The sequence below is a fragment of the Sebastes fasciatus genome, chromosome 1 (assembly GCF_043250625.1).
Source record: "Sebastes fasciatus isolate fSebFas1 chromosome 1, fSebFas1.pri, whole genome shotgun sequence".
In the NCBI taxonomy this organism is placed as follows: Eukaryota; Metazoa; Chordata; class Actinopteri; order Perciformes; family Sebastidae; genus Sebastes; species Sebastes fasciatus.
The window spans coordinates 26,487,129-26,507,910 of NC_133795.1; the positions used below are offsets into that span (position 1 = coordinate 26,487,129).

The 20,782-nt window shown below is 38.8% G+C and overlaps 1 protein-coding gene across 2 annotated transcripts in view; it reads left to right on the top strand.

Annotated features, from left to right (window-relative positions):
* LOC141770615 (metabotropic glutamate receptor 4-like) overlaps positions 1–20,782 on the top strand; it is a 197,112-nt gene that overhangs the window by 89,856 nt on the left and 86,474 nt on the right. For both annotated transcript variants that reach the window (XM_074640340.1, XM_074640332.1), the window contains exon 3: positions 17,357–17,573. In XM_074640340.1, the coding sequence (XP_074496441.1) occupies positions 17,357–17,573 (217 nt within the window). The remainder of the gene's footprint in view (positions 1–17,356; positions 17,574–20,782) is intronic.

Here is a 20,782-nt window from a genome sequence, read left to right on the forward strand (position 1 = left end):
AATGCTGGAAAAACATGTATTTATTTTACGGACGGATCATGTTAATGAACCTCAGTATAAAATACAAGATGTAAGGTGTGAGTGAAGTGACAATATACATATACAAATATACAATACACCGGTAGACAAGACAACTTGTGCAACATGTCAAGTTAAAAGTGATCACACTTCTGATTCACCTTAAGCCATTGTTTGAGATGGGTCTTAAAAGTGGAATATTTAGGGAACTCCATAATTGCGTGCGATAATTCATCATCTTTACTAATATCTATGTACAACTTGTACCACCAGCCTGAAGCTATAATGTAAATTATTAATATTTCAATATTTTGTCAGTAATCTCTTCATTTTGACTCTCATGTCTGGGCGAGTGCCTGCTCGTGTGAGGAGACAGTCGTGATGGCAGATGATTTAAGTAAACTAAACGGGTCAAACAGGTGGCTGTCCCAGTTGGCAGAAATCTTCTTTTCATTTTTCCTCGCTCTGTTATTGTGAAGGGGTGTGTGTGCATTGTGCAGTGCAGCCGGGTCTCAATAACCCCCTCGGAGGTTTGAATGACACGCTTCCCTCGGAGCGGCAGGAGGCAGAGCCATATCAGACTGTGATGGATGGTATGAGGATGCTTTCAATGATGGATCTGTAAGACTGGCCCAGGACTGGCTGTGACACACCAAAAATGGGACAGGAGTAACATCCTCTGTGGTCGGATTGGAGACGTCCTGTTGTCTCATGAAATTTGAGCAGCTCCCCTGTGTTGTGTTTTCACACCGCTGATTACAGACGGAGATGATGCTGGACATTTTGGGGGATATAAGTCCTTGTCTGCGCCACGGAGAGTGTGAAGTTGTTTTTTGGCTCGCTAAAGCAGCAGTCAGCCCTCTTATGTGTCATCGATAGACTCTGTTTGCTACAAACTTCAGCAGCTTGAATAAAAGGTCACTAAAGGTGTCATCGTTGGTGCACACAGAGAGGAGAGCAAAGATATGGAGACCCAGATAGCAGGGAGTCGATTCCTCACACGCTCTGTCATAAGGTGTTTAACAGATGGGGGGTGCTATGTTTAGCACAGATGAAGTGTTTCGAAGAACCTCGGAGTATTTTGGATATCCAAAGGGATACGAGGTAACCCATATGAGTTTGGACTTTCAGCATGTACCATCTCACTGCATATTAGAAATATATATATTGTGTGTGTGTTTTGGAAATAGTAAGGGGTTAGTAATGTGATTAAAGGACCAATATGTAACATTTCGGGGGCTCTATTAGCAGGAATGGCCATGTTGCTCCGCCATGTTGCTCTGCCATGTTTTGCCAGTAGCACAGAACAAACAAACCAAATACTGCCTCTAGCGAAAGCCATTCACGTTTTTAAGTTACCCGATGGCCACCGTACTTCACACACTTGTGAAACTGTGGTAATGTGAGCTGCAGAGTGCAAAATCGCCAGCCGCCGTCTGACTTCCGTTTCTCCTAAAGTAGTGTTATTATGGTAAGGATGGCCTCTGAGCGAGGCGCACGGCGTTACCACGGTTTTGCACTCAGCGGCTCACGTTACCGCAGTCTTGAAGAGGGAGGAGTGAGCGGAGGGGTGTTCAGTTGGTTGCAATCTGCAATCACACCACTAGAGGCCACCAAATCCTTCACACTGTATGTGTTCTGTTTTGGGATTTAATATATCAGAAAAAAGCGAAAGGTAAGACCTATTTTAATGCATGGAGGTTTTCAACATGCAAACTGGGTTGAAAGGATTTATAGTCTCAAAGGCTCAATATATTTTATAGTGTCTTCTTCATCCTTTGTTTATATGAGCTTCTTCTGTCCGTGGGGAGATTTAGACTTCCAGGTCTAACAGGGTGAATAATTCTTTTATCTCTCAGCCCACCAAACTGTTGAATACTCATGATGACTCAGCTGATAGTTTCCTATATAACAATGGCCTGATGATGTTTTTGGCGATGGCCACTCTACTGTAGGTTTCTTGTTGTCAGTTGAGGTATTCACGTTTTATATATTTTATCATGTTTTATGTACCTTAGTCCATGTGACTACGACATCTCTGTACAATGGGTTCTCATTTTTTCCTGGCTGAAAGACAAATTTTCCCTCAGGGACAATAAAGTTAAATTTGAAAGTTACTGCAATTTGACTTAATTATTGTATTAACTCATCACGAAATTAATTGATACCAAGTATTTGCTTATTACAGCTGAAAAAAATAGATAAAGATTAGTTTGCTTACTTTCTTTTGGTAAAATATTGTTAAAAAACCATCCATCGGCAACGTCGATATTGGATGATTCTGGAAAAACTTGGATTACATTGAATGTCTTTTATGTCCAATGCCAACTTTTTTTTAAAAATGTGCACTTTCTGCATATGGCAACTTTGATATGGTTAAGGTTAAATATGGTTAAGGTGTGGTTTGGGTTAGGCAACTACAACACTTCTGAAAACGCAATGAAACATTGTGGATACAGTTAATAAAAACATGAACATTAATTGCAGGACTAACGTCAGCATTGAATCATGAGATGCAGAATCATCCAATATGGACGAATCTTTGGGATATTGGACTGTATAAAACATACAGTACATTTTGGTTTGTTACCGCTGATTTTATTGAATGGCTCTCATAATGTGTGACAGGAACTTTGTATTCTATTTTTTACAGTATTTTCTTAAACTAAACAATTAAAACAGTGTAAATGAATATAATTCTTAGGGTGTAAAATTGCTGCAGCCCTATTGTTGCTCATGTAGAAGAAAGGCTACTCCTGGATGTTTGCTTGGGTTTATTTCCACATAAGTAGCTTTCCTGAAGACAACAGAATAACATTTGGTCACCATGAAAATACAAATATGGCCTCCAGACTGTAACGTACGATCAAAGCGTTGACCATATTTTTTTTATCAGAAAACATTTTCTCCAGATTGACATAAAAAGGAAAACAGGCTTAAAGCAAACTTCAAAAGAATATTGTGCTGTAAATCCATAACTGTACCCTACTCTGTCATTCTTCCTTTTCCAAAAATCTTTTTCAATGTACTAAAGGATGAATGAGTACTTGTGAAAGAGAAACAAAAGTACCTGCTTTTAGCTGCTTTCAACCCCTGTACAGGACACATTTTAGGAAGAAGTATTTATGCTGTAGCACTGATACATTATCACTGACTGCCATAAACAGAAACAATATTCACTTGCAGGCTGAAACAATAAACTACCGTCATTATTGTTGGGGTTAATTGACTTCCGCCTTCATATTGCGGAAGAATTGAACGGCTCATTAAGGGGTTTATAGGTTCTGCCACAGGTTTAAATAACATTTAAAAGTTCTCCAAGTTCAGCTTTTCTTGCAGCACAAAGCAGATTTTTCCTGTAGGAACTTTTTAAAGAAATTCCTGGAGTTTGTCCAAGAGGCTCTATCAAATACTGAAGCTGCGGGGATTACTATGAATAGCTCCGATTCAGCCAATGTTTTTAGTTTGCAGGCTAACGTGAGTAACGTTTATTTTTAATCAATCAAAAGGTCAAACACAAAGCTCTGCTCAGTAACAGTAAGGTCATTTGTCTCATCAATTCCAGACAAAATCAAAGGGATGACAACTTGTAGAGCTAATCTGAGCATATCAGGCGGAGGTGCGACACAAAAATCAATATCTGGAAAGACCTTCAACAGAAAACAGACATGCACACAGAAACACCCACACACCCTCAGTGTGCAAGGTAGCATTTCACACTAACTGTAATCTGGGTTGCTTGGTCATGTGTGAGTCAAGCTCACCTATTGCTAATGGTAGAAGAAGTATACAGATATTTCACTTAAGTAGAAGTAGTAGTCCTAGTTAAAGTACCAAAAGTATTCATTATGCTGAATTGCATATATATATATATATATATTTATATATACTGTATATATAACAGCTGGTAAAGCCGGGGCTAATTTTAATCTAATAAATCTCTAAAATCAAAACAACTCAATCTATAAAAAATACTAGGGCTGTAAGTCGATTCAAATAATCAATCGTGATTAATCGCATGATTGTCTATGCTCAAATCATAACATGGCAAACTCAAGCCCAACAGATAACAACAGCTGTCAGTGTGTCAGTGTGCTGACTTGACTATGACTTGCCCAAAACTGCATGTGATTATCATAAAGTGGGCATGTCTGTAAAGAGACTCGTGGGTACCCATAGAACCCATTTACATTCACATATCTTGAGGTCAGAGGTCAAGGGACCCCTTTGAAAATGGCCATGCCAGTTTTTCCTCGCCTAAATTTAGTGTATGTTTGCAGCATTATTTATCTTCCTTTGCGACAATTTAGTATGACATGGTTAGCATCAATGGATTCCTTAGGTGTTATAGTTTCAAATTATCATAAAGTGGGCATGTCTGCAAAGGGAAGACTTTGGGTACCCATAGAACCCATTTTCAGGTCAAGAGACCCCTTTTGAAAATGGCCATGCCAGTTTTTCGTCTCCAAAGTTTAGCAAACATGTGGAGTGTTATTTAGCCTCCTTTGCGACAAACTAGTATGACATGATTACCAATGGAATCCTAAGGCTTTCCAGTTTCATATGATGTTAATATCTTCACTCACCTTTTAAAACTGAGCTCGCTACAACCTAAGAATTGCAAGTTGCGTTAATGCGTTAAAGAAATTAGTGGCGTTAAAAAAAATTATTCATTCACAAATCATTTATTAGTTGATTTATATTTTGTATTAATAATTTGAACTTGCAGAGTTACTAGTAACCAATGTTGTCAAATATATCTAGTGGAGTAAAAAGTACAATATTGGCGCCCACAATGTAGTGGAGTAGAAGTATAAAGTAGCATAAAATGGAAATATTCAACTAAAGTACAAGTACTCTAGAATTGTACTTATGTACAGTACTTTAGTAAATGCACTTAGTCACATTCCACCTCTCCGAGGCCTTTAACATTTGATTACACTGCCCACTGTATTGTACCATCCAGAGATATATGTTTGTATTTGACCAAACAGTTATCTTTTGCAACCATACCTCTGTAATAAAAAATGATAATTTGGAGAAAATCACATAATATAGCATTAATTGGTCTTAGCCGGGTGTACATTTCTGCTGGGGATTATTTCAGAAATTAATGCAGCTGCACAGTATTTCTGACATCCCTGAGTTAGATGGGGTTTTTCCAGGTTTGAGGACAAACATCTCGAGGCAACTTCCTCGTCGTTTTTCATCCTTAATGGTCACGTCAGCAGCAAGTTCAGCTCAGTTCACAAAACCTTTCTGAGCTGAAGAGTTACCATCACTTGAGTAGAGCTGAAGTGGGCAGCGGAGAGACTTTGGTTCCCCAGAGTGATCTGCATGATTGAAGCGGGAATGATGTCCGTCTCTGTGGAAGACAAAGCAGGATGAACTCAATGTTATTGGCTATGCCTTCTTCTCTCAATTCAATCGAATGTCAAAATATTAAAGGTCAGATCTGAGGGATGGAAAAATTATGAAAAGGTCTAAAGCATGCTCCGAGATTTTATCGGCAGCGTCTAGGGGCTGAACATTTGACAGTATGGGCACACTGCGCGGCTGTATCCGACTGCACTGGAATTAGGCAGCATTGTGTTTGCTCACCGTTTACAATTTAAGCTCAATTAGCTGTTGACCTAAACCCATTAGAAGTACGCAGTGCATCAAAATAAACACACAAACACAGGGGACAGAAGAAATGAGGCGCCGTCTTTGTGAAAGTCCAAGAACATAATGGAGATAATGAATTTATTTCCACTACTATACAGATATTTTACACAATATTGCATCGGCCTGAATCATAGCCAAAATGTCCCCATTGTGTTCAGCGCTTCGCTGTTCATTCCCCAGAGCAGTGAGAATCTGTTTTGTTATATCATTATGCAGGAATTGGTTTTCTATTCAGGAGGTTCAGCTATTTGCTGCTCCACTTACCCTGACAGTAACAAAGTGAAACTTTAATCTCCCCTCAGTGTCAACAGCAGCTGATAGCAATTAAGGAGAAAGCTTGGATACTGAAGTGGTGCGTTTGACTCAAAGAGTTCGCCCGCATCCCTCACTGCAAAATTTAAACGACTTCTCTTTATGCAGCCGCTGTCCAGACCCAAATTTCTTTTCAGGCCCTTAAATTGAATTACAAAGCTATGTGAATGAAATAATTCTCCGTGTCTCTATTGTCTGTGTCTGCACAGATGTTGAGCATGCATGGAAACAAAATACAGTTATTGTTGTTTTCATTGCAGATTCTATTCCCACAGTAAGTGGTCATTATATAGTTAAACAACATAAATTAGATGTTGTAATTTCAGTAAATCTAATCTGCATGAAGCTGTAACAGAAAACTGCAGGCATTGTCTCTGCTCTGCCTGAATATAGTGAGTACACTGCCGTTTTGCCCACTGACACTTATATATAATAATAATGCCGCCGTTGCTGTACTGCAGCCAACACACAAAGCTCCTGCTGTGTGAGAGTGAGGAGCTTTTTGCAGTGCGAGCTCTGCTGTTTGGTAGCTCTCTGACACAGAGCAAAACAAAGCCAAAACCCACTGTTCATCGAGTGAAAACGCTGGAGCCTGGCAGATGTTTTAGTGTATGATTATAATGACTGCTTGTTTCTACATTTACACTTGTCTAAAGACAGCAGGCAGAGCTGCTAAATGGTGATGATAACGGGGAAATTGCCTTTGGACTGAGATGAAAATGCTAATGTTTTTATGTATTGGCCCCATGGGCCAAGTAGTCATATACATTTCGTGGCAAAAGTACGTTTTTGGTGGCCCAAATGTAAACGTATGTATGTAAAAACAGTGCACAAATTAACACACTTAACTGTGACAGTAACAGAATGACAATATGTAATTATTCATAAAAAACTCAAGTTCTTTGTTCTCTCACACTCTTAGAGCACACGCTACAAAAGATAGTCTTAAAAAGTCTCGAAATAAATTATTTTATTGTTATTTAAATATTTGCTTTGATTTGATTGGCATTAGTAGTTTTAATTATGTATTATAAGCTGCTTAGAGCTAGTGTTAGGAATTTAAACAGGTCATAATTCCCTCTCTAATTTCTATTTTATATTTCTGTGAAAACATCTCCTTCAAACAACTGCATTTATTCAAGTTTCTAAACCAAAATCTAAAATTTACAAGATTATAATAAAACACATAATGAAAGCTGTTAGCAAAATGGAATACACAGTCCTGCTTGGCTAAATAACAGAGCTAACAGCTAACGTTAATAGAGGAAAGCAAGCTAACGCCGACTAGAAAGCATTAATGCCAATCTCCGGATCGCATCCCTAAAGATAACTCCTCATTTCAATTTCACAAATCAACCGTTCATCGTCCATTGCAGGGCCTTCAAAACAAGCGACAAGAATGAACAGAAACAGGATGTCCGACAAAAGTTCAGTCGCGCTGGGCAGCTCTGCATTGCTCGTGGCCAGTTAGGACCCTCCAAAAGAAAACAATGCAATCCCGGCGATGCTTGCTTGCGTTGCATTCAGTATACAGTCTATGGTTAGGACACCGACACTGTAATATCATTGAGACACGCAGCCTCATTCCCAAGAGAGACCTGATAAGACTTGGTGGCCACGGGAGGCCATCGACAGGAGATATTTGGTGGCTACAGAGTAACGTTTTGTGGCTACAGGCCATCCATCTGTGGTTAATGTGGAACCCTGACACTTGTCTAAAGACAGCAGGCAGAGCTGCTAAATGTTGATGATGTTGGTGAAATTGCCTTTGGGCATTGGACTTAAACATGTCCCCATATTGCCCAAAATATTTTCATCTTACTTTCTGTAAAATATATGCAAATCTGATGAGGAAGCTGGGGGGCAATCTTGCCTCACAGCTACTTAAAGCTAATTTTCATTTTGTTACAATTTTATTATAAAGAGATGCTTATCATGAACCAAAAACATGTTGAGCAGGGTTTCTGCTAGTGCATTGCAAGTCCAGCGGGCCACCGGGCCTAAGTTGACTCCCCACCAGGCCAAGTCATTGGGGAATTATGTATTTGTAAGATGTTTTTAAAATAAACTGTGTTATTCAGGTAGGAACTCCCCTGAGGAATATCTCAGTACGTAGGTTGTGTACGCTTAACGTTAGCGAGTGTCGGTGCGGTCGGGAGAGACAGAGAGAGAGAGAGATTGTGTGTGTGTGTGTGTGTGTGACGGACAGTGAGTATGAAGTGCAGTGCAGTGTGTGTTCAGATTAGGCTGTTGGTTATTAAATGCTACAACTCTCAGGCCAAGTTCCCGTGTCTTGCTTGTCATCTGCAGATTGAAGTGAAGGCGTGTTGTGACAATATTGAGATAAAACAATATTTCAGGGTCAAACAATTACATTATTTTAATGAAATAATTTTTTTCTAGAGATGCACCACTTGTGAAATTCTGGGCCAATACCAATATTTAAAATAACAATTTAGCTGAGAGCAGATACCGTTATCGATGTACCGATATGATTTTTTTTTTTTTTTTTGCTGTTATTATATTATATTCCCCTTTTGCCACGGAAACAAAGACATTTTCATTTTTAAAAAATGACTGAGCTGTTTTAAAGTCATTCAGCATTTCATTACACTGTCTTTGAATGAGCGCAAATTCAATCATAAATTTATAAATTTGAAAACATTTATGAACCAATCTTTTATATAACCTTCTTTCACATGAAAATATTTTTTTACCTACTCAATGAGATGAATGATTCAGTACTTAGCCCAACAAAAATATCAGTTTTGTGAAACATAAATACATTTTTCATTGAACATAACAGCGTTCTTGTCAGTGATCTTTGTCCTAGAGAGTGCAATACTTCCACACAGCCAACGTTTTCTTTCACTGTTATTTGTAAAACACAAGTGTGCATGGTACCCGCCGTCATACCAGAGTGGTGTCCAGCCAGTGGCTTCTTCTCCGAATCAGTAGCTGTTAACTGTTGCCTAAGATCGACTGCAAATAACCAACACAACATTTAGTCGGCACAAAATTGATGCAACCCAACAGAAAAACATCGGCCACTGCCATCTGCTAATGTCATCTTATTTGTCGATAGGCCGATTGCGATCAACAAGGCCGATACAGATGTTCGGCCAATGAATCGGTGCATCCCTAATTTTTTCTTTTTACTTTTTTGAGCACTACCTCAATCGAGCAACTGGCTGATTATATTTACTCGCCCGACGTAACTTTTTACCGGCCATGGGCCATCGGTCAAAACTTATTGTTGGTCCCTGCCTTTATTTAATCAGGTAGTCTCATTGAGATCAAGATCATCATTGAGAGCAGAGAGATAGAAAAACAAACATAGCCAGACACAATAAAAACACATACAGTATCAGAGACGATTACAGACTGAATCACTGAATTTAGGTTAAAATTTTAAAACTGGCCAGTGGGTTGAGACATTGAAGTTATAAAATCCACTGTATTTCATTCTATTTATAATGTGCAAGGAGTGGAAAACAGTGTTCCCGAGTTCAGTTTTACTAGTTTTATAACTAGAGTTATACAGTCCTGAGATCTGGTTTGGTGATCAGTGGTTTTAAAGCCTACTTTTGTTATATAGTACACACTGACGAGTACCGTATTTGTCTCCTGTAATGAAACGCAAAGCACATGTGATAAACTGCATCAAGTTGTTTGGAGGTAGAGCCAGCAGCATGAGAATAAACAATATCTTTAGTTAAGCACACAAATTTTCCTGTCCTCAAGACAGAAACATGCTTTATTTAGATTTTTCAGCTGTGTTATCATCGTTACTATACTACTACATTAAACTGTGGTCTAAAAATGTGGAAAGATGTGTCAATTACAATTGGGGCTGCCACTAACAATTATTTTCATTATTGATTGATTTGCAGATTATTCTCTCAATAAATCAATTAATCGTTTGGACTTTAAAATGTCAGAAAATAGTGAGTTCCCAGTGCCATTGCTTTGGATCTTCTGCACTGTGCTTGAAAAATTATTTTCGATGATTTTCGATTAAAGGTGACCTGTGGATTTTTTTTTTTTGTAGACAAATCAAACTTATGTTAAGGTTTAGTGTAACTCATCAGAATGCACCGTGTGTATCCTCGATGCCTAGCAAACATGTTGAATGCTTCCACAAAAAACACTGGCAAAACTGCATTGCTGCGTATCTTCACACGTTACCACTTGTAAGTCCGTGGAATAGTGGGAAACCATTGGCAGGACTTTGTACGTGCATCCTTAAATACTATTCAGCCTTAATCCCAATTTTTTCTTTTTAACATGTTTGTGATTTACAGAATTTGTTTTGTTTTGGAATTGATATGTAATGTGAAATTTGCTTCTTTCATACAGCTATTGGTTTTGTAGTTAGTATATTTTCATGCTAAGTTGAAAATGGCATGCTTCTGTGGTGGAATGAGATTGCCAAGTAGTCAGGATAAACTCTGTTTACCCATCCATGTTTTCCATATACAACTTGATTGAAGCAGATGCTCTGCATTTGCACCGCGCTGCAGGTTGCAAGGATCTTGTCAGGTGTCTGAATTACAGATGCAAATGTAGTCAGCTATTTTGCATGCCAGCATAATTTGCACAGAAAAATAGTGCACCTACACCTCGGGTCCCAACATTATCATCATTAGTTTGCTCCTCATCTCAACAGGATGCTCAACAAAGCAAGCAACGGAGATAAATGTAGCGCCAGACATTCACTTATAAGTCTTAAATGATGCTATAAAACTTAAAAGGATGCAACTCAATATTTCTATGCCAAATTATCATTGTCATAGAGGCTTTAGGACCTAAAGTGATCTAAGGATATTTGAACATGTCAATATTTAATGTCTTGATATCAATAGGGCAAAACTTTAATTAGAATTATCAGGCATATCCGAGTGAGACGTCGAATCATGGAGATTGCCCAGGCTGAATGATGCACACAATTGTTCACTTGTCGATGCTTCTCCACCAGTGGGCAAACTCCAGGGTCTGAGAAGTGAGGCCAACGCAGAATTGCCTTTAACTTGCATTCTTTCTATTAGCCAGCAGGGGGCGACTCCTCTGGTTGCAGAAAGAAGTCTGATTGTATAGAAGTCTATGAGAAAATGACCCTACTTCTCACTTGATTTATTACCTCAGTAAACATTGTAAACATGAGTTTATGGTCTCAATCACTAGTTTCAAGTCTTCTTCAATACAGCATGATGTTCATTTAGTAAATTATGGTCCCATTTAGAGTCAAATAGACCATAAAGCAGGGTATGCGTTAGGGCGTGGCTACCTTGTGATTGATAGGTCAGTACCACGGCGTTGTCCGGTCTGGGAGTTGTCCGTGTTTTTGTTTTAGAACTTTAACCTTTTCACAGTGTGTTTTCAGTTCATAATAGTTCATTATAACCATTTTGGTCGCCTAAAAATGTCTTATTCAGTGTTCGGTTGCACTTAGCTCCACCCTCTTGTGTCACTTCTGGTTGCAAATAACCAAGATGGCGACGGCCAAAATGCCAAACTCGAGGCTTCAAAACGGCAGTTCATGAACCAATGGGTGACGTCACGGTGACTACGTCCTCTTCTTATATACAGTCTGTAATCGCCACAAAGATTCAGGGAATAGATTGTTATATTGTTATAGAAGATATTTGTGTTGCAGTGAATTCGAGTAGAGTCTTGAGACTCAAATGTAATGTAATGTGAGACAGGTGCCGCAGTAAGAGGTGACGTGATTCTCACTGAAATACATTAACGTAAAGTCACACCACATGCATAACTATTTTTCTAAAATTAATTTAACATGTTTTTTCTCCCCTCTGCATTCACAAACTCAGGTGATAGGTTGATAAGTTATGCAGTATTCTGGTCAAAATGGAAATTTTTCCACATCTTTGTCTCAGCAAACACCAACTCATCACCCTCACAGAATCTGACGCAGTGTTACAGAAATCTGCTATTTTTGGTCCAAAAGTGTACCTGCTAACAGTCGCAACAATTAAACAGCTTTGCACTCTGCTGAGGACTCAGCAGAGAACGTGTTGGGTGTCATAGCTGACAAAGTCACATGCCAGGCAGGGGAACAAGCTTGTTCGCTCTCACCTATGATTCATATTCTGTTGAAAGACCTCCTTCAAATAATGCACTTTTGTTCATTTCAGATGCAAGGTAAGTAACAAGATGCTCAAGGCCTTAATCCATGCATCATGTTGTGCATACTTAAGAGATATCCCATATTCAGGAGGCCACCCTACCTGGTTTCTGTCAATATAATTCGAAGAAATCCTTGATCATTTGGTGCATTGCAGGTCCATGTGATCTCTAATAGGGGAGGGAGCAATAAAAGGGCAGCTGGATGGATAGTTAATTGTGATTAATCACAAATTAATCACACATTTTTTATCTGTTCAAAATGTACCTTAAAGAAGATTTGTCAAGTATTTATTACTCTTATCAACATAGGAGTGGGCAAATATTATTGCTTTATGTAAATGTATGCATACATTTTAGATCTGTCAGTCGATTAAAATATCGAATCACAATTGATAGCATGATTGTCCATGATTAATCACGAAAGAATTGCACATTTTTATCTGTTCAAAATGTGCCTTAAAGGGAGATAAGTATTTAATGCTCTTATTAACATGAGAGTGGGCAAATATGCTTGCTTTATACAAATAGTATATATAATATAGTATATATTTATTATTGGAGATTAATTAACAACAATGACAAATATTGTCCAGAAACCCTCACAGGTACTGCATTTAACAAAATATGCTCAAATCATAACATGGCAAACTGAAGCCCAACAGGCAACAACAGCTGTCAGTGTGTCAGTGTGCTGACTTGACTATGACTTGCCCCAAACTGCATGTGATTATCATAAAGTGGGCATGTCTGTAAAGGGGAGACTCGTAGGTACCCATAGAACCCATTTTCTTTCCATCAGGTCAGAGGTCAAGGGACCCGTTTGAAAATGGCCATGAAGCACACCAAACGTCAAAATTGAATGTAAATTTGGAGAGTTATTTAACCTCATTTGTGGCAAGCTAGTATGACATGATTGGTAGAAATGGACTCCTTAGGTTTTTTGGTTTCATATGATACCAGTATCTTCACTCTAGCTAAAAAACTAAAAACGCAAGTGGCGTTAATGCTTTAAAGAAATTAGAGGCGTTAAAACAAATTTGCGTTAAAACGTCATTATCGCGTTCATGTTGACAGCCCTAATTTACAGTGTCTACAGGGATGCCTTGAGACCTTATTAGAAAAGCCACCTTAATAGTGAACTAAATGTAGTGAAAATACAAACATTTCTCAAGGATCCTTTTAGTTACAAGAAGTCTTCTTCTTTTTATTCCCTAAATAACCTCAATCAGTAGTATGTTAGGCTTTGTTAACCGAGCTCTTAAAAATTCCAGTCCATGAATACACTCCGTTCCATTATTACAGTATGTTTTCCATATCATTATTTCATGTTTTTCCCCTGCTGAGCCTCTCTCAGCGAATCATCTTCAGGTCCTGGTACTGAAGTGAATAACCTCAGGGACTCTGGCCTCTAACCTGTCTCCATGAATACATCTCAAACCAAGCTGCGGTAGCTTGGACAAGCTGTGGATGAGGCTGTGGTGGAAGAGACTGAAGATACCACAAACAAACCCCATGTAGCAAACAAAGAGGGAAAACACATCTTTCTTTTTTTTGGTTTCATGTAATGGTCTAACAAATCAACACTTTTCATCCCAGATTCCGCATCAGATGAGGTTTACATATTATAACTATTGGTTTGGTCATACAACAAACTATACATAACACACTTGTCCAAATATCCACCAAAAAACAAACACAGAAAGACACAAGCTTTGTTCCAAATACATACTCCTAAAGACTTAAGTCTACTACACTCAAACACCTGTGAATAATGGTGCTTATGGCTAAATACTGACTCCTGTTAAAGTGGCAATAGACATGTTGATACTTTGGTAAAATTGTATGACATCATAAAGTTTGATTTATGTAAAAAAATGACCACTAACAATTAATTTGTCCATTTGTAGATGGTAAAGTTTATCAGCATATTTTATCTGTATTTTGGGATTCATTTTCTAATTACTGTCAACGTGTACTTTATTTATTATTATTAATTTTATTTAAAACATATTTTTTATCTTATTTTCATCTTTTAAAAAAAAATATATTTTACTTTGTTTTTGTTCTTTATCCTTTTTCATCGGCAGTGGATGAGTGTTGGGTGGAAGGGGGCTTTTGGGGAAAAATAACAAAATATGAAGGGACAATCATTTACATTTGTGCACTATTTGTTTGTTTCTGTACACCTGATGTTACTCCCAATTAATTATTACAGATACTCTTTGGTAACTGGGGATGGCTAGTGGGGAAAACAAAAGCGCAATGTGCTTCCTATTTTTGTTGCACAATGGTTGACGCACTTCATTTTTACCGTAAATCGAGCCTTCATTTTCCCACGATATCTTATCTGATGGCAGACAGAATTGCATACTGAAAGCGAGGCTTATAGGGAACCAATCTAAACGCCGGTGGTGTCATTATTCTATATCCATTCCATTATGCAATCAACATTTACTTCATAATGATAAGTTAAAGCAAATTAAATGTCTATTGAACTTTAATATTCATGCCACCAAATCGTATACAAATGACCTGTTTATGCAGGCTCATTAGTATCACTGAGATCATTTATTAGATCCCTTACCCCCCCTTATCTATACGGTTTTCTTGTTCTTTTCTAGTCTGTATTCTCTCTTTGTACTCTTGTAATGTATTATATCACATGCAGTCTGTGGCCAAGTGACAGTCAAGATGAAACTCCAGTTTTTATTTATATATTTTTACCCAAATATGTGAGTTGGGCCGCAGCAGTGTTCATCTTGGTGGAAGGAGTTTGCCTTGAAGTCAGATGTTTAATATCAGGGGTTATCTGTTATCTGTGTGTGTGTGTGTGTGTGCGTGTGTGTTTCAGTCTGTGATAATGAAATGTTGCATGTGGCAAAGAGGCATCTAGAGTGAAAACAGGGCTGTTTTTCATTAGGCTCATGTTTCACTGAATGCGCCTCCTCCTCATTTTGTCTAGAGACAAAAAAACATGACGACAGATCCTCATCAAAAAGGCATACTGTGTATCATTACCAGGAAACACCCCGGCCGTCTGTTTGGTGAATCACTGTGTGCCATAGGGATGAAAAATTCCATTTACACGAACACAGTTTACCTATTACAAAAACTGACACGGCGCAGTCCCACAGAAACAGACCCCCGTGGTGAAACACTACAACCACCACAAAAACTAAAATCATGGTCACTCAAGACAGGCTTCGTGCTTTAGCTGACCTATTTATTTTTCTATTTAAGTTTCTTATGTAATGTTTTTCTTTTCTCCAGCACACGCATCAGTAAAATCTTTGGAGCAGTGGGAGCAACAGAAGCCAACCATGATGCAAGTTCTTGCATTTACAAAGCTTTACTATAATAAAAGCTGCTACTGTGTACGCTGTAGCAGTGGATCGTTGTTTTTTTATTATATCAAAGTAAGAAGCTACAGCTAAGCAAGCACATTCTGTGTGTGTAAAACATGCTGTGTTGAGATGCTAAGAGACATGTTTATGTTTAGCAAGTGACCTCTACTCATGAGTCTGACACTCTCGGCGTCTCAGCTTGTGAAATGTCCAGCCTGCTGCAGCTCGGCTGGGGTTCAGGATCAGTAGCTCTGTTTTGAGTCTCAAAGGGAATGAAGCTTGTTGGATGCCGACAGACTTCTCCCTGACATTCTGGTTTTAATTTCTACTTGACTCATGTTTTCCTTTGTCAAAAATAAACAGAAATACTTGCTTGTTGGAGCCAAAGGAGAGTGATTAAAAGTCAGCCTACCATCACCTCGAGAATATATCAAGAATTAAAGGAATTATGTTATGTCTTAGCAAGATTTAGAAAAACTTGTCCATGCATTTATCTTCTCTACTTTAAAGGGCCGTTCAAATGACGCATTTTTTGCGTCCTTAAAATCTATTGTTGTCCATGTAGACGTGCAAAAGGTGCGCTCAAGTGTGAGTGCGACGCTGTTGTAGCGCGCAAGCGTTCCCAAGTGTTCCCAAGCGCCTATTTTTCAGGTTGCGATGGCTGTAGTCAGTGAGGCTTTAACTGCTAAATTAACGCAACTTCATCATCGTCATCGCAGCATGCAAGTTTTTGTTGCTTAGTAGTGGTAGGTGCAACAGGAACGCAACCTAAGCATTTTGGATAAAAGGCTGAAAGCGGCACGTCTGGCGTTTTCCATGTGTTTTAAACGCGACATGTGAACGGCCCCTAACGCTGTCTTTACCGGTCTCTCGAAAAAGTCCATCAAGCAGCTGCACTAAGCTTGCATTCACACTTGGATCAAGCGGTGCGGTGAAAACGCACGTCTTCCCATTAATTCCCGGCTTCCCCTGCGACTATGGCAGCCGCAGGTGGTGCCGGAAAAAAACGCAGCTGCGGCGGTAAAGTAGAAACACAATCAGCTTTTGGAGAAACGCAACACAACGTTACGCTGTAGTGGCCAATCACATAATCGGCGATCCAGAGCTTTACAACCCAGCCATGAGGGAACTAAAGACGTTAATCATCGCAGTTAATGGGCCATTAAAGTGACTCTCCTACACCGCCGCACAACCCTGCGGCAAATTGCAACCGCAATGCCTGATCTGGTATGAATGCAGCCTACGACCTGTAAAGTGGATCACATCGCTCCATTTCTCAGATATTTACACTGGCTTCCTTTTATTGAAAGGGTTGACCTTAAAACACGACCTTTGGTCAACAAAGCTCTGAATGTTTTAAAGCCAAAATACATTTCTGATGTGCTGCTCCGTTATAAATCATCCAGACCTTTCAGATAGTTTGGTGCAGGACTGCTTTCTGTCCCCAGAGTCAAAACTAAACACAGAGAAGCAGCATTCAGTTTTTATGCACCGCATATCTGGAGCAAAGTCCCAGAAAATTGAAGGTGCAATAACTCTGTTCTTTTAAGTCGTAAGACTTTCCTGAATATTTATTCATATCTTGCATTGCACTGTAATTTTTATTCCTGTTTAATCTGTTTGATTCTATTTATCTTATTTTCATCTTCTATGTGTCCTTTTGTATTGTCTTTTTATATTGCCTTGTGTTTCTTTTATATCTTGTCTTAATTCCTTTTTATGTCTTATGTAAAGCACTTTGCCTTGTTGTTAAAGGTGCAACACAAATTAACTTTCCTTGTCCTTACATTCTTCTCTCCCTTCCCATAACTATTTTCACTAGAAGCTACTTCAAGCTTATAATATTATCAATATTATTTCCTGTGCAGATACCCCAGGTGAGCTACGCCTCCACAGCCCCAGAGCTCAGTGACAACACCCGCTACGACTTCTTCTCACGTGTTGTGCCTCCAGACACCTACCAGGCCCAGGCCATGGTGGACATTGTTAAGGCCATGCGCTGGAACTACGTCTCCACAGTGGCCTCAGAGGGGAACTACGGAGAAAGCGGCGTCGATGCTTTCATTCAGAAGTCTCGGGAGGATGGTGAGTACATTTGGCCTCATATATCATAACGGCATGTCTACCACTGGCCGTGGGAAGATATTACCCATGCGAACGTTCTGTATTGTAGAAAATCGGTGAAGCTCGGAGACATGCATGCAAAGATCAATTAATGAGGTCAAATCTTGGATTTGATCCCAGAACATGCAAACAGCCAGAGGGTTGATTACAAACTTTAATATGTACCATCACAGCACATACAGAAAACAGCACAGGGTGTCTATTTTTTTAAACTTTCATCATTTGCTGATGATGTGAATGGCATGAAAGCTCCATTAGATCCAAAGATCCGCTGAAGCGCTACACAAGTTTTAGTCACTTTCATGCATTCTTCTCTGGCTATGCAGTGAAAGAAGCATATCAGCAGCAGTTGCAGATTGTGTGTATACTGGATCTATTCTGCCACAGTTCTGCTGTATTATTATTAAAAGTTTATTTATTTAACCAGCGAAGCCTCGTTGTAAGTAAATAAATAATTTTGTCCTGGCCAAGATAGGTTACAATAACACTGAGTTACAGACACACAACACAAGACAAATAACCACAAAATATGCCACAAAATCTCAGTTAGACAGAAAAGCAATAATCATGAATAAAATTTCAAATTCAATCATGTAAAAGATTTAATCCTGAAAACAGCCCCTTAAAACAAACTGTCAAATACCATAAAATAACTTGAGAGTATCCACAGTCCTTAACACAATCAGGTACTACCATGTCAGCATGTCGAAGTGTCCTTGGGCGAGATACTGAACCCCAAATTGCTCCCGAAGGCTGAGCCATCAGTGTGTGAGTGTGTGTGAATGAATATTTAGATTAGATCCTGATGGGCAGGTTAGCACCTTGTATTGCAGCCTCTGCCATCAGTTTATGAATATGTGTGTGAATGGGTGAATGCTGACATGTAGTGTAAAGCGCTTTGAGTGGGCTGAAGACTAGAAACGCACTATGTAAATGCAAGTCCATTTAACAGACACTCCAGGTCAGAATTATGCACACAAAATCAGGGCTTTATGCTTTTATATTTCTTTGGCAATAACATTAATTCATCTCTTTTTTAACATTAAACATACAGTGTGTGCACAAGATGCAGGAGCAATATGATAAGATATTACTAAAGAAGTACAAAATATAGGATGTACATGGGAACTAACAAAGGACATGAATGCATTGTGCATTGTGCATGGTTACAAGGTTATCGTTATGGTTGTACTGGTTAAAATGGAAACTTTTCTGTTCTGTCAAACTCAAGTCAGATGACGGTTGAAAATGTCATTTTTTGTGTCCAATTTAGCAGGGTGCTGGTGTCTTTTGGTTCTCTGGCCCAAACATAGACTGTGCAGTAAGTTTGAATGCCACGGCTCTCATCACCCGACCCACCAATATAAAACTTCGGCTAGCCATTTCCAAACAAGCTCAGACATGCAAAGTGAACACTACCTGCCCTTTTTTTCTCAACAAAGTGAAATATCTAACATGTGTTTTCCAATGAGTTGGTGAATATTGACTCCAATGGGATGCATGTATAAGTAGGCAAATGTTTACAGCAATTAGCCTGAACCCTCTGAGACCTGTGGGATCACCAGCTGACATTACTTTCTTAAAGAAGCCATTGGTACCAACTATGCTATGCTAACTTGTGGCGATTTTCAAAGGGGTCCCTTGACCTCTGACCTCAAGATATGTGAATGCAAATGGGTTCTTAGAGTCTATCCTTTACAGACATGCCCACTTTATGATAATCACATGCAGTTTTGGGCAAAAACCATTGCATAACAATTGTTTTTGCATGCAGTAGAATTGTGTTAATCTGGCCTATTCTAAAAATTGTTATTTTTGAATATTTCTGCAATAATGGGGTCCCTAAACAGTCTTGGAATTACATAAATTGGATATGACTGGACAAGCCGAGACTCTTGTGGATTTAATGAGCCAATTGTATTCATTTGTGATGATGTTAGTCCCCATAGTAGCCATTTCATTGTATTGAGACCATTTTTTGAAACTTGACTTCGCTGTACAAAATGACCTGTGGTGACCTCGAGGATAATCACAGCCTCAGGAAACTTTACAGCTGCAAAGTCTCGACCTAAGGCATTCAGAGGATGGATGGCTTTCCTGGGTATATTGACAGCTCAATCGCCGAAAAATGTAATTCTTGCAGAAATCTCCAAATGTCAAATATTTTTTGTACTAAATCACAGCATGGCTTTTTCTATGGTGTTCCTCAGGGTCTTGGTGTCTTAATGTGGTATTTTGGAGGGAGTTTTGATTATTTTAATCAATTCTGGAGAGGTAAATTTTTTTTAAATTTTGCACCAAATCTCTGTGACAAATGGTATCACCACAAATATTGCTGCAACAACTTATGAGACATAAGTAAGCATGGGATTGGCCATCATATACTTCTATCATAAAGTTTTTAGCCCTTACACACTTTAACAATTAATTTTAATTAATTCATTTTTATTTCTGATTTATGACTTGAAAGACTACATGATAAACTGACAGTATGCTGGGTAGTTTGGCAGTTCTTATGTCACCTAATGTTCAAAAATCATTTATTATTTATAAGAGTACACAACACAGTTGCTTATTTTCAAATCCTAAATTAGGTTTCAGGATTAAAACCATGTCTTTGTAACTAGAAATAGTTTTCATTTGATTTCAATATCATTGATCCCAGTAACCCAAGACTAACCCCAAGATCTGACAGACTTCATTCTGTTTAAAGAATCAACTTGGGGGCTAAATGTACTGGTTCAATCAGCATGTTGTGGTAGAGAGAAAAAAAAACGATTTGAGAAAAATAATTTCCCCCATAAATATTGCAGCACGGTTTTTCATTTGGACTACTGTACAAAGCTTTGGATGATCTTCCTTGTTACCCCAATCCAACAAGTTACTCAGCTGAAGGAGTTCCCAAGGAGTTAAAGTGTTTTGGTTGGCAAAGAACAAGTGTAATTAAAAGGATGAGACTTAAAGATGCCCCGGTCATGCCTCTGGCTTGCACTGTGCCGGGACAGAATGAGACCAGCTTGGCTGCGGTTGCTCATCAATTATGTCTGTCACTCTCTGAACACTTAATCGCCTGGGCACTAGCCAGGGACTGCTGACGGATGGAAAATAAGTGATGCTGGGTAAAACATGTTAGGGATTTTATCATGGCTGAAAAATCAAGAAATGCATGG